The following is a 26628-nucleotide window of genomic DNA, read 5'->3' as shown; positions in this document are numbered from 1 at the left end:
CCGTAGGACGTCGCCGAATGATCTTATGGACCGGTGCTTGAAAAGCTTGAATGCGGTGGAGGCCTGGCGAAGGTTGTTAGTAACATGCCGCGCCATACGCGAAAAACAAAACCTTCGGCGGTGATGGCGTCGACATCGGCTCCGCCTTCCATCCCCCCGTTCGAAGGAGACGGTGGAGATCGTTTACATCTCCAATGGGGATGATTCCGATGAGGAGGAGGGGTCTCCCTTGTCCGTAAAAAGAAAGCGACAGCCTTTACCGCGTTGCTTCGCCACGGCTGGACGAGGAAATGCGCCCTTCGGCCAAGAAGGCCAAGCACGGTATTGATCTATCCCGTGCCTCAGACTTAGCCGGTTCATTAGGCGCTGCGGGGACAGAGCTCTCCGCATGTCTATGTATGTTGATACGACGCTTACTTTAAATTTTGTAGATCATTCTTTGTCGGCCGCCGCTCTTGTTGAGCGACCGGTGGAGGAGAAACCGCGCAGTGGTGATCATAACGTCGCCATTGACTCTTCATCCCGAAGGTTTCCCTTTCCCGACCGCAGTGGTGATCATAACGTCGCCATTGACTCTTCATCCCAGAAGGCTTCCCCTCTCGGCTTGTAGCGGAAAGCGCGAGGTTGATCAAGAGATCGGCGAGGTGGAACGAGCCGACCGGTGCTCGTATCATGGAGCGGGAGAAGGCCGTGGCTCAATCCGCTTTTGAGCTTAATGCCACTAGGAAGGTGGCGCGAAGGCGGCCGGATCTTCTCAATGAGCGAGAGGCTTAGGGGGGAGGCCGAGGAGGCGCTCTTGTCGAGAGAAAACTCGGGGGGAGGACGCCGAAAAGGAGGTCCTCTTTGAGAGAGTCAAGGCCGAGACTCGCTGCGGCCGAAGTTGAAAAGTGCTTTGGCGAAGTGTGACCTCGTTCGAGGCACGCCGACCTCTATTTCCAGCAGAGGAATGAATTCGGGGGGACGGTTTGAGATCCGGGGAAGGTGATTCGGAGCAAGGAGGCCATCATCGAGGCAAAAGGAGGACGACATTGAGATGCTCCAAACCAAAATGCTCCCGACATGTGCTCGAATTCCGGGATCCGACCAGCAAAGCGCGGGGGAAACAATTGAGGAGCTTTTCCCTCTTGAAGGTTCCTTTCCGTGGAGCAAATTCGACGAGTTGTTTGACGACAAGCTCGAAGCTAAGGAGAAGGTTGTGGAGGAGAAGGCCAAGGAGGCGGTGAGGGTGAAGATAGAGCAAGAGGCGGCCGAGGAGGCGGCAGCTCTTCTTGCCGAGAAGGCTAAAGCGGCCAAGGAGGAAGCCGATTGGGCAAGGGCGATTGAGGCCGCCGAGGCTAAGGGGGCGAAGGCCGAGGCCGCTAAGGGAACCTGTTGGGTTACTCATCGAAGAAGGTCTTTGCTACCGCTGGCGATGGCGAGCAACAACGGACATAGGGAGATGATATCGTAACCTTTTGTCTTTTGGCTTATCCTTGTAATTTCTTGTAATTCGTTGAACATTTTTAATAAGAGTTCGTTTCTTCCGCCTCCGGCCTGGCCGAGGTTTTTACCTCACTTCTTTTTCTTGCGCTAGTATTTGAGCGTCTCAATTGTACTTTAGCGTCTATGTCTTCGTCTGGGTTGTCTCCTTACGTTATTAATTGAGTGTCTCTTTTGTTTCTGCCTCGGCTTGGCCGAGGCGGTCTAGAGTGCGTATCTCAATCGTGTTAACGCTTCTTGAGGCATTTTGAACGCTTTGCGAGTATCACCTGCGCTGGTCGTTACCATCGATGTGTGCGCTTCGGTGGTGATTGCCGCTCTTGTCGGTGTGTGACGGTGTGAGCCAGCATGCTTCTTGTTATTGCGCCGTGGCGTCTACCACTTGGAGTGAGCTGCGACGGCGTCAAACCTCTTGGGGTGACTCGCGTGGCGTCTACTACTTGGGGTGATCTGCGACGGCGCCTATTTCTTCATGGAGGCCGTGGCGTCTACCACTTGGAGTGACTGCGACGGCGTCAAACCTCTTGGGGTGGCTGCCGTGGCGTCTACTACTTGGGGTGACTGCGACGGCGCCTATTTCTTCATGGAGCTGGTAGTGGCGTCTACCACTTGGAGTGACTGCGACGGCGTCAAACCTCTTGGGGTGATCGCTAGTGGCGTCTTCATGCTGGGGGTGGCTGCGACGGCGCCTATTTCTTCATGGAGATCGCCGCTCTTGTCGGTATGACGGCGTGAGACGGCGTCGTCGCGCTTCCTAGTGACTAAGGGCAAATTGAACATTCGATGGAAGACTTGGACGATTTTTCATTAGGTAAAAACATGCGTCGGGGTGCCCACAAATTGTTTTGGACACCTCCGCCGCTACATAGAGTTTTCCGAGATTACCGAGTCCTAATGGTTTGTCAAAGGCACACCTTCCCGATCGGTCACCGCTAGTTACATCCATGAGGTCGCCCTCCTGTTGTAAGGATAGACTTTTCCCTTTTCTCGATTTCTTTGCCACTTTGAGAGATTGCATGTTGCATCCTCCGGCGGCTATCCGGACGTTGACCACCTCGTCATTCTCGTCTTTGGAGACAAGCTTATGCGCTTCCCCCCGGTCCGAGACATACATTAGTGTTAGGGCCCGGATGGACATCACTGCGTCTGCCTCACTCAGGGTGACTCGGCCTATGAGAACGTTGTAGGCGGACGAGCCGTCGATGACCACGAACTCGGCTAGGACATTTTTAGCCGCATTCTTTTCGCCGAATGTCACCGGAGTCCGATTGATCCCGGTGGTACCAGGTAGGCCCAGAGAAGTCGTATAGTGGGTTGGTGCGGGGCTCAAGTCCTTGACTTTCGTGCCGAGGCCGAGGAAGCACTCCCGAACATGATGTCCGTGTACGCGCCGTGTCAATCGGGCACCTCTTGACCAGGTGGTTGGATATGTCCAAATTGACTACAAGTGGGTCGCTGTGAGGAGCGATGACTCCTTCGTAGTCCTTCCTTCCAATGGTTATATCGGGGGATGTTGGAGGCGGGGATCATTTGTGTTGGGCACAAAGTTGATGGCCGATATAGCTCGTTCGGTGCCGTTTGTGCCCATGAGCGGACCCTCCGTTCTCGTTGCCCCCGATGACTACATGGATCACTCCTATCCGTTCAAAGACGGATTTCTTACCCGAATCGTCGGCGTCGTCTTTTGGCCTTTGGCAACGTACTTGCCGAGGCTCCCCTTCCGGATCTGCTCTTCAATGGCATTCTTGATGCCAGCGATCGTTGGTTAAATGGCGGTGTGGCCGTGGTACTCACAAAGATCGGCTCGTGTCACCGTCACTTTTTGGCTTGGGGGTCTCCCACTTCGGCCCTCGTTTTTGCTCGGGCGAAGACCTCGGCGGGCCGATACGACGAGAGGGGTTTTATCACTATACCGCCTCTGGTGGTACGTTCCCGAACTCCACCCGCGCGCCGTCGAGTCTGTTTCTGGCAGACTTGTCCGACCGTGACCTATTATTCTCACGGCGTCTTTCATCGGACCGTGACCCGTTGTTGTCACGGCGTCTTTCATCCGGTTGTCCTCCGGTGGCTCTTCTTTTCGGAGGGCTTGGCCTCGCTGGGGCCTACCCATGTCTTGTGATAGTCTTCTACCTTGATGGCCTGGTCGGCCATCCTCCTGGCGGCATCCAAGCTCGGGCCTCCGCACTTGATGAGCTCATTTTTTAAGTCTCCCCTCGGGAGGCCCTTCATCGCCACAAGGCCGCGATTCGGGATTAATTTCTCGAATCTGCTGGACCTTTCCATCGAACCTCTTCACATAGCTTCGTAGAGACTCGCCCCCTCCTGTTTGATAGTTAGGAGGTCCGATGTCTCCACGGCCCTTCTCTTGTTGCAAGAGTCCTGGGCTAGAAAGGCGTCTCTTAGGTCGGCGTAATAGTATACCGAGCCGTCGGGAAGCCCTTTGTACCAACTTTGAGCCATCCCATGCAGAGTTGTTGGGAAAACTCGCACTGACCTCATCGGGCTGCTCCCATACCGACATGTAAGACTCGAAAGCCTCGGCGTGGTCGGGTGGGTCACTATCTCCTTTGTATGATAGGGGTGGCAACTTGAGCTTAGTTGGCACTTGGACTTCTAGGACGTAGGCGTTGAGGGGTCGTCATCGACCACGTGTCGAACGACACGCGGCGATCGGCTCCTCGCATTCCTAATCCGGCTCCTCTCCTCGTAGCGGGAAGGACTCCTTCTTCGACTCGGACTTCTTCTCCAACTCTGCTGAGTCGGACTCCTCCTCGGCTCCTTTGGGGTAAGCCTCGTTCGTGCTTTGCGGGGACGCTGTCCTCCCATGAGCGGGAAGGACTTAGGTCTACCACGCCCACTTTGGGCTCCCCCGGCGACTTGGCCGGGTCAGCTTCTCCCAGTGCTCCGTTCAAATTTCTCGGAGTCACATTTTGGGCCCTGGTCTCTTGGACGGTTTCCGCCGCTCTTGTCGGCGTGATGTGTGAGCGGGCGTATTACTAATTAGGTCCGGACCATTTTCGGTTTTGCTACGTCTTGTTGTTTTGACATCTTAGCTTTTTGGGTGGGCTTTTGTTGTTTTTTTTTTTGTTTGGGAATGAATGTGACTAGCTTCTAGTAGCGTTTTCCCCCACGACAGCGCCAATTATTCCGGGTGTAATTCAGAGCGAGATATTCGTTGCCACCGTAGCTTGTAGAATGATGTCCTTGTTTGAATCCTTCTTGTCTTTATCGTTCCTCTCGGCCTCTCTTGCAACAATGAACGAAGGCGAGGGCTTGGCTTTGTGCCAGCGTACTCACTCCGACGCTCAAGTCGGTAACTTAGGGGATAAGTTGTTCCTTGGCTAAATGTATATTGTAGAGAGATAAGGAAGATTATACCAGATGAATAGTGTTTTTTAGGTTAAGATGTGGATCCTTTCCTCAATGAAGGTTGAGGAGTATTTATAAACTTTCACCTTTTGTCACGTAGTAGCCAAGTGGCTAAGCAGGTGGAAAGACCGATCTACCCCTCGGCCGAGGGACCTATGGCGAGCCGGCGGGCCCCGTAGACTCACCACCGAGGGTCTTGGATGTGAGTACGCGGGTATGTGCCCGGTACCGGCAAGTTGCCATCCGAGACCAGCCGACAGCCGATGGGTCAGATCGGCTAGGGCCGCCTAAGCCGTTGACTTCTTTGTGGATATCTTTGACCTTGCTCAATATGTTGACTTGGTCAGCGGTGCAGAATATGCCCCATCAGTGGTAAATCTCAGGGATAATACGTGATTTTTTACCGTTATTATTTTGATAGTGAAAGTTGAAAAAAAATTTTGTCTCACTATATTTATTGTTTATTTATAAATCCTCGTGAAGAGTTTTAGTCAGCGGTCAAAGTTTTATTTTGTTAACAAGGACAAGAATTACATGCAAAGTGGTAAATCTGAGGGATAATACATGATTTTTTACCGTTATTATTTTGATAGTGAAAGTTGAAAAAAGAATATGAAATAAGAAACGTTTATGAAGGAATGAGTGTATATATAAATAGAAGTCACAAAATAATACAAGATTCAAAGCATAGTGTAAAACCTCAAATACGAGTAGTTAACTAAACACTCTTTGACACAAACAATGTAAACAATTAAAAAAAAAACAGTAAATGATATTAGTAGCCAACAAGTAGAGCATGCTCGTTCTCCCTTCACTGCATTATTCAAGAGTAGTTGTTCAAGACATCTTTAATAAAAGAACCCAATGAATTATAAGAAGATCCTCCATTTTGTAATGCTTTCCTAGCTTTGTCACTCATTTCCTTCACATTTCCTCTTATTTTCTTATTATCCATACTCATCAATTTCTTAATCCCCTCTTCAATCTCTATAGCTTTCACTATAAAATTATCTTTTCCAAGTTTTAAATCCCTACTATAATCCATTCGTATCTCAACCGCCAATTCCAGCTCTTTAACTAACTCGAAGGCATTCAACTGCTGTTCAGCATACATGGGCCACGTGCCAATTGGGACATTATGCCATAGACTCTCCAGTGTCGAGTTCCACCCACAGTGCGACACAAATCCACCTACTGCTGGGTGGGCTAACACATCGACCTGTGGGGCCCACCCTATAACCTTCCCTCTCTTGGCCGTGCGGTCAAGAAACCCCTCAGGAAGGGCCTCTAAGAAGGTCCCGCTGTCACTACGGGACTCCGACTTTTCCGAGGATGGCGGTTTTCGTAGGGCCCACAGAAACCGATGGCCGGATTGATCTAAGGCGTTTGCAATTTCCGTAACTTGCTCCTCACCGAAGCTTCCCATACTCCCAAAGCAAAGGAACACCACCGAGGATTCAGGTTGACTATCAAGCCACTTCATAATTGACTCTTTTTCCTTATCCTTGGTCCCACCTCCACTTTTAAGATCCATTATGGGACCCACCGGGTAAACGGGTGGGATAGTTATGTCTTCACTATTTTGCAATGATTGGATAGCAACCGATTCGAGCTCCACATACGAATTGACCAGAATACCCTTCATTCTTCTAAACTGCCTTGTAAAATTAATAAGTATTTCACCCCAATACTCATCTTTAAAAACAGCCGGAATATTCTTAGCTGCAATCGGATACTTAAACCCGGGTACGATATATGAACCATTCGGGTCACTGATCTTGACTGCTAAATCACGGGCCTGGAGTCCTTGATCCTCAGCCCATTTCTGGGCCCAAAACATAAAGTTCAAGGTCGAAGCCCCAGAAGTACAGTAAAGATAAGAAGGTACGCCTAGCTCATCAGCAACATCCACGTATGTGGTGCAAAACATGTCAAGAACAAACCCGGCCGGTTTGGACGACCCGGCCTTGACCCGGTTATCAAACATCTCTTTGACAAGCGGCTTATAGAGGTCAATGACTGTTCTGAAGAGATCAGGTGAAGACGGGTCAGGCATGTTTGTTAGGGTAGGGAAAGATATGAATACGAGTCTGGTCGAGTACGGGTTGTTACGTGACTCTGACTCAACAAAGGCAGTTAATTTGGAAGAATGGACGGGAAGTGTAAACAAAAGGATAGAAATGGAAATAGATTGATTTGTTTCAAGGATGAGTTTGGCTAATTGCACGGTTGAAATTAGGTGGCCCACACCGGGTGCCGGAAAAAATACTAATTCAGTAGGATTATTGTTCATGATTATGATTAAATTTGTGGAAGAAGATTATACGATGAAAGGATTATTTTACGTTGTTAATATTTGGAATTTGCTTGGTTGATGGATATATGTTAGGGCAGTGGTATAGTAGTATATATAGTGGATGCATTCATGCATGCATGGATTGTTTCATGCATGAAGTTGCATGGAATGAAGCAACTTTTGATTGGATTGCATGCAGTAGATGATGTCAGGGGTGAGGTGGATGCATGATTGTTTTATTCTTGGACAAGCAAGCTAAGATGTGTTCGTGCTCGGTGGGGATAGAGTAAGGGCATGTACTTTTGGATTTACTTTTTCCTACTCCCTCCGTCTCGTCCCGATTAATTGTTTTCCTTTAATTTTTGCACAAAGATCAAGAAAAAAAAGGGGCCAAAACCAAATGACAAGTGGATTAAATTGAGTGTAAATAATTAAATTGTTCATCAAATTTATTTTTAAAATAAAAGGGTCAACAATTAATCGAGACACCCAAAAATAATATAGGACAACAAATTACCGGGACAGAGGAAGAGGGAGTAATTTATTTGAATTAAATTTATAAAATCTTAATTTTTTTAATTGAACTTACGAGATCTATTTTTTCTTTTTTTCTTTTTGAATTAACTTCTATGATTTGAACTGAATTTATATAATCTAAACTTATTAGAAACCAAGTATGAATTAACTAGAGTTTTGAACTTACTGGATCTTCAACTTTAAACTTATTTTATAGGATGTTAATCTTTTAATGTGGGACAATTTTACTATTTATATGTAGTATGTTCACCACACCTGCATTATTTTTCAATGTGGGACAAATAACAGACTAAGAAGTACACCATCTTTTTCGCACCTAGTTTGACATCCAACCCGAATCCCATATACGGACAATTGCTATTCATTATAGCTAATAGTAGTTATATTTAATAATATGACCAAATATTATTTATTAATAATTTTATTAGAATTTATTAATTTTATATTTTAGTAGAGTGTATAATTATTGATGACATATTAATAACCAATTTAGGTATATATAGCATCATTTTATTTTAAATTGTGATTTTGTCTTAAATAAAGTTATTATATTATCGATTGTCTTAAAATAAACATATTACAATATCGTTTGTTAAGATCACTAATATGTAATCTTCTTTATAAATATTTACGTGATTAATGTTTGTTTATTCTTTATAAATATTTATGTGGTTAATATTTGTTTGTTATTGTTGTAATTGAGGCGTGTTGTTATCAAAAGTTTTTGATTTGGGAGAAGACAAATAATAATAAATTTCACTATTGTGAAGATAATAATACAAACTCTTAAGAGCTTTCTAAGACTATACTTAACTCAAAGGTTTTGGTTTGTTATCTAAGTTCCAAGGATGACTCTTATTTATAATCAGAGGATCAACTCACCTTATAGTAATTTTCCGATGTGGGACAATTTTACTATTTATACGTAGTATATTCACCACACCCACATTATTTTTCAATGTGGGACAAATAATATACAAAGAAGAACACCATCTTTTTCGCACGTATTTCGACATCCAACCCGATCAATAACGAGCAAATACAATATTATGTTCGTACGTTTGATAAATTACATTTGTTTTTACCAATATTTGAGAGGGATTTTATTTCATGTAGATATCTTGTAATCTTACTCGGAGATTAAACCTCGTCATAATGTTTGGAAAAAACTGATCTATTTTAACTTTTAAAGGTTTCTTTACTTTCAATTTATTGTTTCACTTATCATCTTATAATTAACATCCTTTCTTTTATTTGGTCTTTGGGCAAAAATCAAAAAAACAATAATAATTGACCGGGACGTAGAAAGTAGTCGCATAATAAGAACTAAGAAGAGTAAGCAATGTGATAATGTAAAGCTCAAATAAGACAAGATGTCAAAGCAATTAGTCACAACTCACAACTAAAACACCCTTTGACACAAGCTAAGCACCGTGATTACATGTTCAAAAAAAAATCCCATAAACTCGTTCTCCGTTCACTGCATTATTGTTTAAGCAACGTTGCTTAAGACATCTTTTATAAAAGAACCCAATGAATTATAAGAAGATCCTCCATTTTCTAATGCTTTCCTAGCTTTATCACTCATTTCCTTCACATTTCCTCTTATTTTCTTATTATCCATACTCATCAATTTCTTAATCCCCTCTTCAATCTCTGTAGCTTTCACTATAAATTCAGCTTTTCCAAGTATGAAATCCCTACTATAATCCATTCGTATCTCAACCGCCAATTCCAGCTCTTTGACTAACGCGAAGGCATTTAGTTGTTGTTCAGCATACATTGGCCATGCGCCAATAGGGACATTAAACCACAGACTTTCCAGTGTCGAGTTCCACCCACAATGCGACACAAATCCACCTACTGCAGGGTGGGACAATACCTCGACTTGTGGGGCCCACCCTATAATCTTCCCTCTCTGGGCCGTGTGGTCGAGAAACCCTTCTGGAAGGGCCTCTAAAAAGGGCTCATTATCGCTAAGGGACCCCGGCTTTCCTGGGGTTATCGGCCTTCGTAGGGCCCATAGAAATCGATGGCCAGATCGATCTAGACCGTTGGCGATTTCCTTGACTTGTTCCTCGTCAAAGCTTCCCAGGCTCCCAAAGCAAAGGAACACCACCGAGGATTCAGGTTGATCATCCAGCCACTTTATAATTGACTCTTTCTCCTTATCCTGGGTCCCACCACCACTTTTGAGATCCATAATGGGACCCACCAGGTAAACAGGTGGAATTGTTTTGTCCTCGCTATTTTGCAATGATTGGATAGTAGACGATTCGAGCTCCATGTACGAATTGACCAAAATACCCTTCATTCTTCTAAACTGCCTTGCAAAATTAAGAATCATCTCACTCCCAAATTCATCTTTACAAACTTCGGGAATATATTTACTCATAACCGGGTTTTTGAACCCAGATACGGTAAATGAACTATTCGATTCACTGAACTTAACCGCTAAATCACGGGCCTGAAGCCCGTGATTCTCAGCATATGTCTGAGCCCAAAACACGAAGTTCAAGAGCGGAGCCCCAGAAGTAAAGTAAAGATAGGAAGGCACACCTAGCTCCTCAGCAATATCCACAAAAGTGGTGCAAAACATGTCAAGAACAAACCCGGCCGGCTTCGGGGACCCGACCCTAACCCGTTCATCAACCAACTCCTTGACTAGCGGCTTATGAAGGTCAATGACCGCAGTGAAGAAAGCGGGTGAAGTCGGTTCAAGGGAATTGGTTGGGGTCGGGAGAGTTACAAATACGAGTCTGGTCGAATACGGGTTGTTACGTGACTCTGACTCAACAAAAGCATCTAATTTGGAAGCATGAATTGGAAGTTTTATAACGAGGATAGTAATGGAAAGAGATTGATTTGTTTCAAGTAAAAGTTTGGCTAATTGCACGGTGGAAATTAAATGACCCACTCCTGGGGACGGAATAAACACTAATTCAGCTGAATTATTGCTCATGATTATAATTAGTGCGGGATTTAGCAATTACGTTAATATATGGGATAATGGATATGGTGATATATGTTAAGGGGAGTGGTAGTAATAATGTATATATAGTGAACGAATATAATTAATAATAGAGGATAATGTATCATGCATGGACTGTTTCTTTAAGCATGAAGGGGCGTGGATTGGAGCAAATTAATTGGAGATCAGGGGTAGATGATGTCAGGGATGAGGTAGGTGATTGTATTTTGGTGTTTGGAGTAAAAATGTGTTCTTGGTTTAATTAATTTGCAACTTATTGGGCAAGTCAAGTGAAACTAGTCCGACTTGTTGGGCAAGTCAAGTGAAAATTATTAAATAATACTCCCTCCAATTCTTAATACAATCCGTCTTATTGTAAATGGACACTATCCGTCTAAATCTGTAGATGGATAGTGGTTCTCTCACAAAATGCAAGTGGGAGGGCAAGTGAGGGTATCCATTTCCCACCCACTTGCACTATTCACTCTCATTTTGTGAGAGACATACTATCCGTCTACAGCTTTAGACGGATAATGTCCGTCTAAAGTGAGAATTTGTGTTCTTAATAATCTTTCCCATTTTCCTTATTCCTTTATGCACAAAATTTAAGAAAACACATTAACCCACCATACAATTGAATTTGGATCACACAAACACACTATCCTACCATATAATTAAATTTGGATCACACAAACACTTAACAAAAATAGAAATAGTGAAATTATTGTAAATTGACGTAAAAGAAGGTAGGGAGGGTTATCAAGAATTAGAGGAAGTATAAGAGTGAGGTAATTCATAAACGGTTTTATTATTGATGGTTGAAACTTGTAACTTGTAATTGAGATTAGTGGAGTTAAATAGCAACTTGGTTATTACTTCAAACCCATGACTCCATAAGTATGTCAAAATAAGGTTGGGCTTACTTCAAGCCCATGAACTTTAAGTTGTGTGATCTGGGTATATAAGCCGAATAAAATTTCTAATTGGACTTTCACTATAGACCAATTTTGGGGTTGTCATCAAACAAGTTGCTACAATGTTATCCTCTTAGAAAATACTTCATATGCCAACAATTAACCGGAATGTCAGATGAAAGTGGGTATGCGGGTCCGTTAAGCTGGCATGTTCCAGTATGGCTGATGTCCCATTTTATCATGACACGGGGTTAGCATGCCATGGCACGCTATGGGTCTTGCCTCGGTGAAGTTTGGGAAAGAAGTCCGTGCCTAGCTGAGGTACGACACGGTCCATCTGGACACGACACGCTAAGGTACGCTCAAAATATAAAGAATTAAGGCTGAAGTGAATACGTGTTTAGTCGCCATTTCATGGGCCGTGTTTAGTCGCCATTTCATTTCACTGGCACAATACGAGACAACACGTGAGTACGTGACCCCACTTTTACGTGTCTGTGTCATGCCATTTTCTCCTCCATGCACGGTGGATCGATACGAGGCACGATCCAGCACGACCTACTTCCATCTCTACCGAAATGGAAGGAGTAAAGTGAGGAACGTTTACGGGTCGAGCATCGCGTTGGATCATGTTATTAACCCAAACATCCACCCCCACTAGGCCACTATTGTGCGTCTATTAATTCTCCATTTTCCTCTCTTTATCACCCTCTCCTACTTGACTACTTTCCCTTCTTCCTTCAATCACCCAATTCCTTCACCACAAACCTAAAAAATCAAACCAAAAATTCAATTAAGGCCCTGTTTTTTTTTGTTGAAACAAACCGAATTAAATGAAATTGAGCTGAATTGAACTAAATTGAATGGAATTGAGCTAAAGTGAATGAAATTAAAATATGAGTCAATTTTGTGAAGAGATGAGCTTAACAGAACTGACCGAAGTTAAAACTAAACTGAACGAAATAAAGTCGAGTTGAACTGCTAAAATTAAACCAGAAAGAAGATAACCTAAACCCGTCAATTTCACAAAATAAAAACACTTGTCCACAAATGTTCCCCCACAGATTTGGGCGCACACCCATAATTGCATTCATTAACACCACCCTTATTTTCTCATGACTACCATTTAATGTTACAGTTGGTTTTCTCAACAATACCTCCTCCTCCTAGTCCTCCCCATATAAGACACCCCCACCTACACTTTCCTTCACCACACATAAACATTACAATATCTCATTCGGGACCGTCTTAAGTTTTACATTTAAGACGACCTCTATTGTTGAGCCATAAGGTCAGTTAGGGAGAGGAATCGAACCCATGACCCATTATTACAATACCTCTGTTTAACTCTTAACCACTAGGCTAATGACACTTCAGTAGACGACCTGACCTTTTTATTGACCGGTAAAACCAGTATAATACGGAGTATATAGGCAGGGCTTCCGAGGGGGATTGAACCCGTGACCTATTATCACAATAGGTCTGTCTTAACCACTAAACTAATACCTCTTCGGTTTTCAAAACAACATTTTTTCTTCATTCATTACATGTGAACGTTACAAAATCTCATTTAAAACCGTCTTAAACTATGTCTTGAAGTTTAAGACGACCATTTTCCATGTCGGCTTTAACGATCTTTCTACTTTTACTATACTTTCTGCCGCCATTTCAATGGCGAACAGAAGCAATTACTGATAATACCACGCGCAATTGCGTGCGAACGTGCGGTGCTTTGACAGTGAGCTATCCATTCGGATTCTCCGGTCAATGCGAGTTTCCGTTGACTTGTTTGACAAACGGAACAATGGAGTTCAAAGGGTATACTATACGCAACATAACGTGGGAAACAATTTCGCTTAATTTCCCGGCGAAATGCAATCGTTCTATTACGGAATTGGGACGGTTTTTCGGGGAGAATTACGCGTTAACTTCGCAAAACGGGTTATTAATGCGGAATTGTAGTGGTAAAACGACGTCGTTTAATGGTGGAGGGTGTTTGGTTTCGCCGAATTTGGTGGAAAAGAGATTTGGTGTTGAGAATTGTCACCGTAAACATAATAACAGTATTGTTAACGTAAAATGTTTTGGTGTAAATAATGGTGGTGGAAATGGGAGTAGTAGTATTTTGAGTTATGACGATGTTGCGAAAAATGGGTGTGTGTATTTGTTATCTTCAATTGTTGTTGTTAGTGATGATGGTATTGGTGGTGGTGGTGATGGTGATGTTTCGATCGAGTTTAAGACGGTTCAGGTCATGTGGTGGGTCATTGGTACGTGTAAGTGTGACCCCAATGCGGTTTGTAACCGTGTGGGGTCAGACGGGTTTCAGTGCCGGTGTAATCCCGGGTTTTCTGGTGATGGGTTCGTAGATGGTGGAGGTTGTCATAACGGTTTGTGCTTTTCTAAAACTTTTCATTTATACAAATTGTCACGTAAACGTCCTTGTACGTGTTTTAATTGTGAAACGGATCCAAATTATTTCATGAGTTGTCATATTTTGTTTTAATTTTGATAGTTAGGTTAAGTAGTGTAGTTGTTATGAGAAAGGACAAAATGGAGGAAATTAGGTTTGAATTTGATGGAAGATTTAGTCTTACTACCTAATTGAATAAGAATTAATTGACTAAAATTGCATTTAGAATAATGAAGAATTGAAATGTGTGAATTCGGTCTCCGTCGGCTTGCATTGTTTAATTGATTAATCCCAAGTTGTCATTGACAATTTGGCATTGCCATATGATTTGCTTTTTGATTTGCAAAAAGAGGTTACGTCTGCCATGAGTAATCCTGAAATCTCGCGCGAATATTAGTCTGTCTGTCATCTAGCAGTAGTCAAGGGAAGCGGCGATGGATAAGGGAAAACGGAGTAAACAATTGATAGACTAAGTACTGAGTATTATGAAACAGTTGGTTGAACATTTTGGAAGAACATTTTGGTCCCGTAGAAACCCGTCTGCAATCACTGCAAGTCATACAGATGTTGACTGCAGGAGATATTTTTTTGTCAGCCCAAACCGGCTGTAATCATGAAAGTTTCACCTACGCGTAGAACAGTGACCTGGTTTCCGCCCTTTCTATTCTGACCTGGTTTCCACCCTTTTTATTCTGTCCATGATTCAGAATTTCAGATCATATGACTTCATTAGTTAACTTTTGTCTGCAAATGCTCAATAATCTGTGCTGCCTGATAATTTTCTCTTATTCTTTGAACAGCTTCAGATTCCAATGCTAAAATTCCTGCATATGCTTACGATGCTGTTGGAGGATACAAAACTGCTATTCTCGTCGGAGGTAGTCTGTCTTTCTCAATATTTGTTTTCTTAATTTGAGTGGCTCACTGAGACACTGAAATGCATTTGCTGAAATATTCATAGGGATTGTTGCTGGTGCAAGTTCAACAATAATTCTAGCTGCTATTTGCTACCTCTGTAGACGGCGGACTACTTATATGAGAAATCAAGTGAGTACAAGGCGGCTTCTTTTTGAAGCTGCTGGAAACTCTACAGTTCCCATGTACCCTTACAGAGAAATTGAGAGAGCCACTAGCGGCTTTTCTGAAAAACAGCGGTTAGGGACTGGTGCCTATGGCACTGTTTATGCTGGGAAATTTCACAACAACGAGTATGTCGCCGTAAAAAAGCTTAAACATCAGGATACAGATAGTATTGACCAAGTCATGAACGAGATCAAGCTGTTGTCTTCTGTTAGTCATCCGAACCTAGTCCGTCTTCTTGGTTGCTGCATAGAGAACGGTGAGCAAATCCTGGTGTATGAATACATGGCTAATGGAACCCTTTCCCAACATCTTCACAGAGAGAGGGGAAACGGGCTCCCGTGGACTGTCCGTCTTACCATTGCATCTGAAACTGCCCAAGCCATTTCATATCTCCACTCTTCCATGAATCCTCCCATTTTCCACAGGGACATAAAATCAAGCAATATACTCTTGGATTTTGACTACCGGTCAAAGGTGGCAGATTTCGGTCTTTCCCGACTAGGATTGGTAGAAATGTCGCATATCTCAACCGCTCCTCAGGGGACTCCAGGATACGTTGATCCTCAATATCATCAAAACTTTCATCTTTCTGATAAAAGTGATGTTTACAGCTTTGGAGTAGTCCTAGTCGAGATAATAACTGCAATGAGAGTGGTGGATTTCAGTCGGCCTCATCTAGAGGTGAATTTAGCGGCTCTGGCCGTTGATAGGATAGGTAAAGGGCGTATAGACGAAATAATTGATCCGTTTATAGAGATACACCGGGATGCATGGACCCTTGCATCTGTTCACAAAGTGGCAGAACTTGCTTTCAGGTGCCTTGCTTATCATCGGGATATGAGACCGTCAATGATGGAAGTGGCCCACGAGCTTGAGCAAAATAGGTTAAGTGGGTGGGCTTCCATAGAAGAGAACATATACATGGGGTCATCAGTAGCATCTTCATGTTCCTCCCCGTTTAATGGTAGTGAACGGTCGCTAAGTGGAATATCAGCAAAAAAGGGGTTAGGAAGCCAGAGACTTATTGTTCAGCAAAAACCAATGGACCGTCTTGCTTCCCTTGAAGAGGGGAAAGATGGTTCACCAGTATCGGTCAATAATGATGGTTGGTTCAGTGAACAGAGCTCGCCTTCAACAAACAGTTTGTTGGGCAACGTTATTCAATAACTCAGCCAGTACTTGATTTTTCTATCTACGCAGTAATATGAGAGCATAATTTGCACATATAATAGCGGTGGGGTATACGTCAACAATAGAGCATTTTTCTACTTGCAGTCGTCTTTGTAGCGCCCAGGGCGAAAGTGAACCCGGGATTGAAACAATGTCTACCAGTCTACCACTACGTACATTACAGTCTAATGTGTTTATGTGTATGAAGTAAGATTTTATCAAAGCTGAAGTGATATATAACGTGCCGAATTGGCAAGTTCATTTGCAGCACTTTAAAGAACTTGGATTTTGCTTATAAAACTACGCTTGAGACACGACCATGGAATGTCATTTATTTATTCTATTAATGCGATAAATTGAAATTAAAAATAGAAGATTTTGAAATTACGAACTTTTTTAATGCTCATAAACCAATTTTGGGGTTATAATGAAATTGGTTTCAGCCACTATTTTCGGGTTCTAATGAAACCGTTTTCAGCCAATTGGTTTATCTAAGAAAAATAAAAGTAGTTAAAAATTAAATAACCGATTTCTCTTAAAATAGGCATATTAATTTTAAAATTAAAACAATTTAAATAAGACCGTATAATCCATTTTAAGTTCAAAACAGCTCTGCTCATCTCTATTTTGAATTGAACTAGTAAAACGCCCAAATCAAACATAAACAAACAAAGTCCTGCACACACACAGAGAGACAATTACACAAACACACTCTCAGCTCAAAAAAACTTGGGAGAATTAATGGCGGAAAGTGGAGAAAACCCTAGCAACGTCGAACAGTTGGAAATGACAACAAACGACGCCACAATCGATTCAATTGTACCGACGATTTCCGAACCTGCTGTCCCAATCCCTGAAACTTCCGAAGTTCCCACCGCCGCCGACGAAAACTCGCTGCAGTTTTCCGAGGAGTTGATAGTGAAAGGCAACGAAGCTCTCAAAGATGACGATTTTCCGGAGGCTTCTGAGCTTTTCAGTCGAGCTCTGGAAATCAGGTTTCAACTTTATGCTTACTTTTAATTTCTTTGTTAATCGTGGTATTAATTGATTGATTAGGGTTTTGAATGATAGATAAAAGTTGTAGGGGATTAGTTAGGGATAGTGTTTAGTTTGTTTATTGATAGTGATTGTAGGTTAGGGTTTTGAAAGAATTAGGATTTTGAAAGAATTAGGGTTTTGGTTGAATGTGTTAACGTAGGCAGAATGTATGCTAAGACGATCCGAAGTAAGCGGGAAAGAGCAGGTTTTCCGAAATGAGGCATTGGAATTGATTGTATTTTATGGTAATTTACTATTTTAGTCTACTAGAAGCATGCTAATCGAATTAAGTGGGAAAGAGCAGGTTTCTGAAATGAGGCATTGGAATTGATTGTATTTTATGGTAATTTACTATTTTAGTCTACTAGAAGCATGCTAATCGAATTAAGTGGGAAAGAGCAGGTTGCCGAAATGAGGCATTAGAATTAATTGGACCTGATGATTCTCGGAATTTACTATTTCTACTAGAAGCATATACTAATCGGATTGAGCGGGAAGGAGTAGGTTTCCAAAATGAGGCATTAGAATTGATTGTATTTGGTGGTAATTTACTAGTTCGGTCTAGTAGAAACATTTTAATAGGGTGTTCTTAAGAAGAATGGAATTAGGAGAGTTGGTTTTCCGAATTTAGGTGTTATAGTTGACTATTGTCTATTTAAATCAAGGTTACCGGATTCGCTCGGGTACCCTACGAATAGCGAATTGTTAAGAGCGAATTCTATCTTGTCGCTTACTGAAAATACGTGTAGCACACATTCTATAAGAGCGAATCACGAATCAGTAAGGGCGTATTCATAGCGAATCTGGTAACCATGATTTAAATACAGGTCCTATTCAAGAGTGTAATTTTTGGTGCAAGTAATATTTGCTGATTTATGAGAGGTAGGTCTTTAGATGAAGCATTTTTCTACTTCAGTGTTCATGGGATTTAAGATTCTTGCGCCTTCCCTTGGATGAGAATGATTGCAATGAGCAGTTGAGCACTTTGTACCGTCTTGCTTTTCACTCTGATATATTGGAACATATTAAAAGATGGGATTTTTTAACATTATTTGTTTCAGGCTATTCAACGTGTAATTTGGGAGAAAAATTACAATGTTGAAGCTTGAAGCAATCTGAAAACGGTTTTTTTATTTGGCAAGCTTTATATATGTGAATGTACCAGCACCACAATTTATCCTACATTTTTCTTGTCAAAAAAATAAATAAATTATCCTGCATTCTCTCCTCTTCGAAAACAAACTTATTTTGCTTTGTTACATAGTCAAGCGTAAGATGAGTGTTCATCTACCTTGCTCAGGAGGATGTCTGTTATACCAGTTTCTACACTTGGATTTATCGTTCATATTTACTTTCCTTCTTGTAATGCTGTACATAGTGTACATTGTGCAAGATATGGAGTAGTACTTATAAAGTATAAGTTTGCTTCTTTCCTGCTGGCTGTTCAATGTATTTGCATTACATTTGAGTTTCAGGGTTGCCCATTATGGTGAGCTTGCACCTGAGTGTGTGAAATTGTATTATAAATTCGGTCTTGCATTGCTGGGCAAAGCACAAGAAGAGGCAGATCCTTTGGGAGCAATGCCAAAGAAGGATGCTGAATCTCAGCAGGGCTCTGTTAAAATTGAATCTGCAAAAAACACCGTTGAACGCTCATCTTCTATTGCTTCTGTATCAAGTAAAGTTGATGAACGTGCAAGTTCAAGTCAGCAGCCGAGCACCGAGGATGGTAATTTTACTGACATTACAACATGTCTCTGTATCTATACAAACGTTTTAGTAACTTTATTCGTTCAGCTGGATATGGGCAGGCGGCTAATGACAACTAATATTGTATTTTGGTTTCTGACACTATTTTATTCAAAACTAGAACTGTCGTTGGTTTCTGAGGGCTTAGTGGTGAAGAGTTGAATTGATGTTTTAAAAATACACGTCAGTTTGAGATTTTCCCTTTAAGCAAGTGGAGCATTGAGCACTTTGCAATGTTTTAAAATAAAAGAGAAGTAGCTAGCGAATTGCAGAAACATTATGTTGGGATGTTTAATTGTGACAAGTTATTTACATCCTGTAATAGTTCCGAGCAAATCAGAGGATGAAAAAGATGATGAGAGTGACACGGAAGAACCTGGCGAAGATGAGGAAGATGAGTCTGACTTAGACCTCGCTTGGAAAATGCTTGATCTTGCAAGGGCAATTTCAGAAAAGCATTCCAAGGACACGATGGACATGGTTGACATATTGTCAGCTTTAGCAGAAGTTTCTCTTGAAAGAGGTTGAGATATTACTGTGTCTATTTCTTTCCCTTTTTGGCTACTTGCTGTCATGTTTGTCTTCTATTCAAGTTCCATAGGCCTGACATTATGATTTGGTTATCTCTGCAGAGGATATTGAAACATCACTCAGTGATTATCAGAAAGCACTTTCAATTTTAGAGAGCTTGGTTGAACCAGATAGCCGCCGCATTGCTGAATTGTATCCTTTAATTGCAACAAAAACTCCACTTGTCTACCCTTGTGCAGTTGCGCCTCAAAGACTCGAGTCTATGGATAAATAAGGTGGGGGTGAGGGTGGGGTGGGTCATCCTTATGTTCGCAGATCTCTCTTGTTGATAGGGAGAAGCTATTTTGGGATGACCCTTGTTGAAAACTGTGCAGAGAATTTTATATATTGACTTCTGCTTCGTTATATAAAAACCAGACACTTAAATGGGTCATGTTCCGTTATTTCATCATATTCTTAAACCCAAATAATAGTGTGATTAGCTGACCCCGTTGATTGAAAATAGGGCGAAAATCTTTTAATTTGGCATTCTTCGCGTTTTTATCTGGCAAGTGCCATCACTCCATCAGCGAATTAAAAAAAAATCTGCATTTATGGTCTCAAATGATTTAAGTGATTTTCATCATTTCTGGGCAAAATCCATCTGGCTTTGGTATTATCTCTTGCTCTTTCAGACCTGAACTGACTGATATGCTAGAATACCTTCTTTCTGCACTGGTTAGACATTAGAGTATCCCCTTGATGGTTTTGTTTTAAGTATCACCTTAACTATAAATGTCAGAAACTTCCGCATTTGCCTTTGTCTAGAAGTTGGGTCAAAGGCTGAAGAAGCTATTCCATACTGCCAGAAGGCTGTATCTGTCTGCAAGTTAAGGATGCAGCGCCTGATGGATGAAATGAAAAGCGCATCAGCTTGTACGACTACCTCAGCTGCTTCTGAAACAGTTCAAGATGGGGGCCACTCTACAGTTGTTTCTCAGTCTGATAATTCAACTTCTGACATACAAGCAGAGATTGAAACACTGACGAGCCTTTCTGGTGACCTGGAGAAGAAGGCAAGTGCCTCTAGTTTCTCTCCTCTCCCCCACCCTTCCCATGAGTAGTCTAGCAAAATTGACAAGAACCTCTCCCCCACCTATCCCATGAGTAGATCTAGGAAAATTGACCGGAACCAAATCCGACAAGAAGCCTGAGTCGACTTGCGCCTAAAAAGACCTGAATTGCAACTAACCTAAATGATATTAAACAGAATTTTAATATCCCGGATCTGAAACTACTGACCACAAAACGATCCTAATGAAGCTGCACTAGAAATTGTTTGGTAACCGCACTCTAAATAACTCAACCCATAATGACTCAAACCCAATGATCTGGACTAACTGACCAGAAAATGACCCTAATGGATCTGCACGTAAACTTGTCGGTTAACCGCACACTCTGAATAACTCAAACCCGTAATGACCCAACCCGATGACCCATTTGTCAGGTCATGTACTCGTTTATGTCTGGTTGTAGACTGGTAGCGGGGGGCTGCTCTTTTCTATCTGCCAATATTTTAGCTGTAGAGCTGCAAATCTGTTTTAATTTTTTTTCAAGTCTTGTGAGGCTTCTAAGCTAATGTTAGATCTGTATCCAGCTTGAAGATCTGCAGCAGCTGGTGTCCAACCCATCATCCATCCTGTCGGATATCCTAGGATTGGTGGCTGCTAAATCAAAGGCGAACGAACAGGCTGCAGCAAGTTCTTCACGTATGGGTGTTGCTACTAACAACACAAGTTTTGATTCTTCCACCGTCTCTACCGGTCACACCAATGGAAGCTCTGGGGTCACGCATCTTGGTGTTGTGGGCCGAGGAGTAAAGCGTGTGAATATGAACACGGCTGGTGTAGAATCAAGCCCCAGTAAAAAACCTGCACTTGATCCTAAACCAGATGTTGATGGAAGCCCTGCTTCTTGAGTACCTTCAGATGTAAGAAATGAACTTGTATGACATTTCTGAGAATTCCAGAATATTAAAACATTGCTTGCTTTTGGTTATTCTAAAATATCATTTGGCTTGAATACGGTTCGGGTCATGGCTCATATCAGTCCAGCTTAATTGTAAGGCAACAATTAACTTTTTTTCTGATGTACTTTTAAAATGGAAATGAGGCCACCCTGTGATATTGAGACGAAGGAGAAGAAAGCGTGGTGAATGTACTAATTTGACGTGCATGGCTTTGGGTTTATTCGCCATTACATTTAGCCATGTTTGAAACAAAGATGATCATCCCTAATCGAAAATGGCCTAGTTAATGAGTCATTACAGTTTTCGGGTCAATAATGTTTTACAAAAATTTATACGAGAGGAACTTATGTGGCTACATTACTGATAAGAAATGTACAAGGATATTGTTGACGGAGTACAAGACCGTATGCTGTTTTTTTTTCTCGAGCCTTTTTTTTACTACATGACCAAAACAAGAGTATATTAATATCCTTTTTTTTTTAATATGAGATCGTCCTATATTATAATTCACTACTATTGATGTTTCGCCAATGTATATAAGCAACATGTGTTGACTATTTTAAGGTTATGGTGAACTATTAAGTAGCATCATTCTTGTACTTCAACTTTCATGGTTTTGTGATTCCTTTACTCCAATTATTACACAATTTATCTCTTTTTTCGCGACAAATTGTTCTTGGTATCTTTGTGAACATTGAAAATCACAAGAAAAAAGATAAATGGTTAGAGGAGTTGAAGTTTTGTCTGATCATTTAGCTTTGGCTAATTTGATAGATGCTGACATGAATGAACTGCGAATTGCTGTCGCGACACTTATTCATGACGCGGCTAGGCTTGGCCGAATGGGGTTTGCTGGTCATCTTTTTAAGTGGCTTGCCTTTATTGCTGCTATGTGAGACTTCACACAATTTTACAACAAAAACAGTCTCATACAAGACTAACGGTTTCTTTTAGAGTTTATGTTTTGCGCGGTCATTTGATCCCCATCACATTTTACGACTTCTTACATTGAATCTCAACAAAACCAATCGCATCTAATACATGCATTTGCTTACATCACTTGTAATATACAGCTCAATGGGTTTGTATTGATGTTCCTGCAGTTACTTGCTGATCCTAGACCGAACAAATTGGAGAAGCAACATGCTTACATCGCTTTTGGTACCTTACATATTCCTCAGTCTTCCCAATTCGTTCTTCCATGTTTTCAGGTTGATCTTATTCCTCTTTAATTCCGCAAAACCAGAACAATTTCATTATATAGATCGTTCACATTAATACAGACTTGTAATCTGCTTCATTCCTGAATGTTTGCTATGATTTTGCAACAGAGGTGATGTGGGGAAGTTGCGGCTATTCATGCCCCGCCACTTCCCAGGTAGCATTCAGGCTTCATTATTGACTAATAACACTAAAAACGCGCAGACAACTGATATGAGATCGTCTCATACAAAACTCATTGTACTAACGTTGCATTCAGGCTTCATTATTGACTAATCACACTAAAAACGCGCAGATTGGCTTGAAATCCCCGGGTCTATGATACTTCTGCTCGTGGCAGCACCAGATTTCATTGCGTACAGAATGAAGGAAAGCTGGGCAGGAGTTGCAGTCCTGTTAATAATAGGTGCTACCTTCTACAAGAGCATATCAGAGCAACTGGTGGAATTCGAAACTCCTTCACATAAAGACATGGAATTTCCAATACAATTGGGTTATTACTCCTACTGGTTTACCCTGTTTGGGCTATGCTCTTCTACATCATGTAAACTACTCTTCATTCATTGCATATTTCCGGTCCGTCTTAATCTTCTATTCGATTCAAATAAATAACGACAATATTCTGTTTTTATTTCGTCATGTACATCTCAGAACAGACGGTTGTATCCGTTTTAAGATGAAAACAAGTCAGTATGCCAATACTTGTATAATAGGACAACTTTTGTACCTAAGCATCCTCCTTTTTGTCTCATCTAACAAACTCGTTTTGAGTTTAAGTCGGAACATTACAATCTTAAACAAGAATTTGCGATAAACATATTCATTACACAAAGATAAGCAAATATTAAGGTAGGTAATCAATCAAATGAAAACTGATTATTGAAACCATGTTCAACTCATGATATCAATATGATTACAGAAAAAGCACGTGAGATATATAATTATAAAAGTGAAAAAATATTGCAAAGTTGGATAAAAATCATAAAATTGACAAATCATAAATCATTCAGGGTGAAAAAAACAGAGAAAAAAAAATGCAGCTCAAAAGTGCTTGAAAGGTAATCATTGATAGCATTAAGCTCTCATTTCATATGAAATTTGTTAAATTTTCTCATCATTGCTGCATTTTTATTTTGCTTCTCCTTCAAGCTAATAACCTTGATCTAACTTTTTGCAATCCATATTCTACTACCATGATTAGCACTCAAGTCACTAACTACTAAACGGATATATCCATCTTAAGATTAAAACGAGTCGTAGTTGGATAGATGATTATAAGTTTGTTGCTAGACTATCGACATTTTAGACAGGTATGTCCATCTTAAACAATAATGTTAGCAAAACCCAAAAATATTACACATTGTCTGAATCATTTATTTACATTTAATTAAAATATCCACCGTCAATTAAAAAAAAAAAAAGCAAATAAAGCATTGAGACAGAGTGTGTATTAGCTTTTACAAAATCAGGGAAAATAGATTAAAGATAAAAAGATTAACTGAAAATATAAACAAATTAAAGAAAATCATTGAAAAAAAAATTGAAAGATTTCTCTCAGACAAATGCCTCGTTTCGTCGTCATAATTAAAAAAGAATGGATAATCCGACTCGTCATCTATATTGAATCATCATCGAGAAATCATTAATTAAAAGTTTCTTTTAAAAAAAAAAAAAAAAGAGATTGTGAAAGTGATTAACTGATTATCACTGCCTTCGTTGGGTTTATTTCATACGTTTCATTAAAATACGCCTCACATATATTAAGCAAACGTATGGAATAAAACCAAACGGAGGGAGTATATCATATACTGAAACTCCGAGAGTGTTTGTGGATTAGATGAACAAAAATGATAGAAATTAAGAAAAAAAAAATATATTTTTTGAAGGAAATAAAAAAGGAGAGGTGAAGAAGGTAGAGAAAGGTTGAGTGGTGGTGGTGGAAGTTATAGGGGGGAGGTTTAGGGTTAGAGGATATTAGGGTTATGATTTGTTGTACTATTAAGGTCAACCCAAACTTTCATCATTTATGGTCCAAGCCCGTCTTTATATGGTTTCTTTCTTGGACTTTGTTTAGTTTTGGTCCACTTTTTATTGTGTTGTTCTCCCAATCTTTTTTCAGTTTTGTCCATTGGCCTTTTTTGGGGGGTAATTATGGTAAGCGGGTTAATCAGGTCGGGTTAGATTGGATTGAATTGAATTGGATTATAAGTATTGCCTTTGTAAGAATTTTGGTTAGATCTCATTTGGATGTTTGAGATTCGAGTCGTTTAGAGTGTGTTATCAAATTATTTAAGGATGGTGCTCAGTATATTGGTATAGTATTTGGGTAGGATTGGATGAGGTATGGTTAATTTGAAGTCGCTAGTCAAAGTATTTGGTGAGTGTGGATAGACCTGGTTAATAGGTCGGCATGTCAAGATCGGGTCGCGTCATTTTTGAATTTGAATTTGCAAGAATTCAGATCAAATGAAGTTGTTAATGGTCATTTCGGATACGAGCCTATTTTGAGCATGTTATTATCAAGATATTTGGAGATAAAGGCTAGTTTGTAACAATAAATATCCAGGTTGGATCATATGATTCAGGTCGTCTGTCAATCGCGGATCCTTAGTTCGATTGTCGGTTAAGGTACAGGTTGGGTTATTCGTATTGAGTCATTCAGGCGGGTTAATTTTGTCAAGTCATAAGTGTGGAGTAGGTCAATTTTATCAGATCTAAGGTGTTTGGTTGTGTATATTGGAATGGAATGGAGCGGATTTGATCCATTCCATTGTTTGGTTGGGAAGATTTCAAATAGAGTTAGATATCAAATAAATTCTAACACCACCTCAACCCCTGGAATCTCATACCCAGCCTCCCTGCTTGAATTCAAACTCAATTTCCCCCTTCTATAACTTATGGTGAACCAAACAAGATTAGGCAAGTGTGGATTTCGAATCCCATACCACCATACTATCAAAGTCCATTCCATCTCATTCCGACTTGTTGAACCAAACGAACCCAATGTGAGAAAACTAGATCTGCCACAATTGAGTCGACCTAAATGATCCGACCAATCATCCAAACACGAATGGACCCAACCTAACAAAACTTCATCCGAATGTTTATTGTTGCATACTAATTATTATCTACAAATAACTTGGTAATAGTTAAAATGAAAATAACTGATTCGAAATCTTGCAAACCCAAAATCAACCGGACATGAACTAACCTGACCCAAATCCATCCAGTTGACCTATTTGTCAGGTTCAGATGAAATCATTTGTCGTTTGGTTCGCTGCTTAAGAATGGAATGGATTGGAATGAGAAACCATAGAAGTATGGGGTTCCAACTCCACACCTTTCTAAACTTGTTGGTTCATTGGAAAAATAAACATGAAAGATATTTAGTTTGAATCCATGGGAAGGAGGTGGGTATGGGATTCCAAAGGGTTGAAATGGAGTTAGAATCCATTGGGTATCTAACTCATTCTAAAATGTTCCAACCAAACATTGGAATGGATCAAATCGGTTTCAATTATGTCAACCAAACACCCCCTAAATTAAATGTTTAAAGTTATAAACTAATGATTCTAATTCTTACACATGGGGAATTGAAGATGTAAAGGGAGAGGCTTAATTAGGAAATCCGGAAGAATAGACAAAGCATAGAATCGATGGAGACAAACATTTGCGTTTGTTGAAATAGTCATGCATTAGTGGAAAACATTATAAACTAACTATAGTGTAAATAATTTGTAAATCGTGTTCAAGAATCGGTAAACAAACGTGTGATCTATGTGGAGTAGTAGAATCAAGATAAATGTTTGAACTGTACAAAAAACCCTTAAACTTGTCTTTATTATTGAT

At 41.0% G+C, this 26628-nt stretch overlaps 4 protein-coding genes, 1 non-coding gene and 1 pseudogene across 5 annotated transcripts; 3 read left to right on the top strand and 3 right to left on the bottom strand.

The window, feature by feature from the left end:
- Nucleotides 1-5576: 5576 nt before the first annotated feature.
- Nucleotides 5577-7778, bottom strand: LOC141621129 (anthocyanidin 3-O-glucosyltransferase 2-like). The gene has a single exon (XM_074437826.1). The coding sequence runs from the start codon at nucleotides 7139-7141 to the stop codon at nucleotides 5672-5674; it is 1470 nt and encodes a 489-aa protein (XP_074293927.1). The 5' UTR covers nucleotides 7142-7778; the 3' UTR covers nucleotides 5577-5671.
- Nucleotides 7779-9032: 1254 nt separating this feature from the next.
- On the bottom strand, nucleotides 9033-10899 carry LOC141621127 (anthocyanidin 3-O-glucosyltransferase 2-like). The gene has a single exon (XM_074437824.1). The coding sequence runs from the start codon at nucleotides 10641-10643 to the stop codon at nucleotides 9174-9176; it is 1470 nt and encodes a 489-aa protein (XP_074293925.1). The 5' UTR covers nucleotides 10644-10899; the 3' UTR covers nucleotides 9033-9173.
- Nucleotides 10900-12750: 1851 nt separating this feature from the next.
- Nucleotides 12751-16330, top strand: LOC141622173 (wall-associated receptor kinase-like 14). The gene is made up of 3 exons (XM_074438232.1): nucleotides 12751-13956; nucleotides 14780-14857; nucleotides 14941-16330. The coding sequence occupies exons 1-3, from the start codon at nucleotides 13185-13187 to the stop codon at nucleotides 16227-16229; spliced, it is 2139 nt and encodes a 712-aa protein (XP_074294333.1). The 5' UTR covers nucleotides 12751-13184; the 3' UTR covers nucleotides 16230-16330.
- Nucleotides 16331-16868: 538 nt separating this feature from the next.
- On the top strand, nucleotides 16869-21611 carry LOC141622174 (uncharacterized). The gene is made up of 6 exons (XM_074438233.1): nucleotides 16869-17227; nucleotides 18746-18999; nucleotides 19345-19542; nucleotides 19652-19742; nucleotides 20332-20605; nucleotides 21187-21611. Exons 1-6 carry the CDS (start codon nucleotides 16974-16976, stop codon nucleotides 21505-21507), a joined length of 1392 nt encoding a protein of 463 aa, XP_074294334.1. The 5' UTR covers nucleotides 16869-16973; the 3' UTR covers nucleotides 21508-21611.
- A 666-nt stretch (nucleotides 21612-22277) lies between these two features.
- On the top strand, nucleotides 22278-23803 carry LOC141622295 (cold-regulated 413 plasma membrane protein 2-like; annotated as a pseudogene).
- A 525-nt stretch (nucleotides 23804-24328) lies between these two features.
- Nucleotides 24329-24416, bottom strand: LOC141625775 (small nucleolar RNA SNOR75). The gene has a single exon (XR_012535535.1). It is a non-coding gene; the product is annotated as a small nucleolar RNA SNOR75 (small nucleolar RNA).
- Nucleotides 24417-26628: the final 2212 nt, after the last annotated feature.

The sequence above is a fragment of the Silene latifolia genome, chromosome X (genome assembly GCF_048544455.1).
Source record: "Silene latifolia isolate original U9 population chromosome X, ASM4854445v1, whole genome shotgun sequence".
Classification (NCBI taxonomy): Eukaryota; Viridiplantae; Streptophyta; class Magnoliopsida; order Caryophyllales; family Caryophyllaceae; genus Silene; species Silene latifolia.
This window is presented reverse-complemented; position numbering and strand designations above follow the sequence as displayed.

Bases quoted from the DNA above. Each gene is read 5' to 3' on its own strand.
- LOC141621129 (XM_074437826.1), bottom strand. From the start codon at position 7,141: ATGAACAATAATCCTACTGAATTAGTATTTTTTCCGGCACCCGGTGTG.
- LOC141621127 (XM_074437824.1), bottom strand. From the start codon at position 10,643: ATGAGCAATAATTCAGCTGAATTAGTGTTTATTCCGTCCCCAGGAGTG.
- LOC141622173 (XM_074438232.1), top strand. From the start codon at position 13,185: ATGTCGGCTTTAACGATCTTTCTACTTTTACTATACTTTCTGCCGCCA. The intron at 13,957-14,779 runs GTTTGTGCTTTT...TTCTTTGAACAG, and splicing joins TGGTGGAGGTTGTCATAACG to CTTCAGATTCCAATGCTAAA. The intron at 14,858-14,940 runs GTAGTCTGTCTT...AAATATTCATAG, and splicing joins AACTGCTATTCTCGTCGGAG to GGATTGTTGCTGGTGCAAGT.
- LOC141622174 (XM_074438233.1), top strand. From the start codon at position 16,974: ATGGCGGAAAGTGGAGAAAACCCTAGCAACGTCGAACAGTTGGAAATG. The intron at 19,000-19,344 runs GTAATTTTACTG...ATCCTGTAATAG, and splicing joins GCAGCCGAGCACCGAGGATG to TTCCGAGCAAATCAGAGGAT. The intron at 19,543-19,651 runs GTTGAGATATTA...TTATCTCTGCAG, and splicing joins AGAAGTTTCTCTTGAAAGAG to AGGATATTGAAACATCACTC.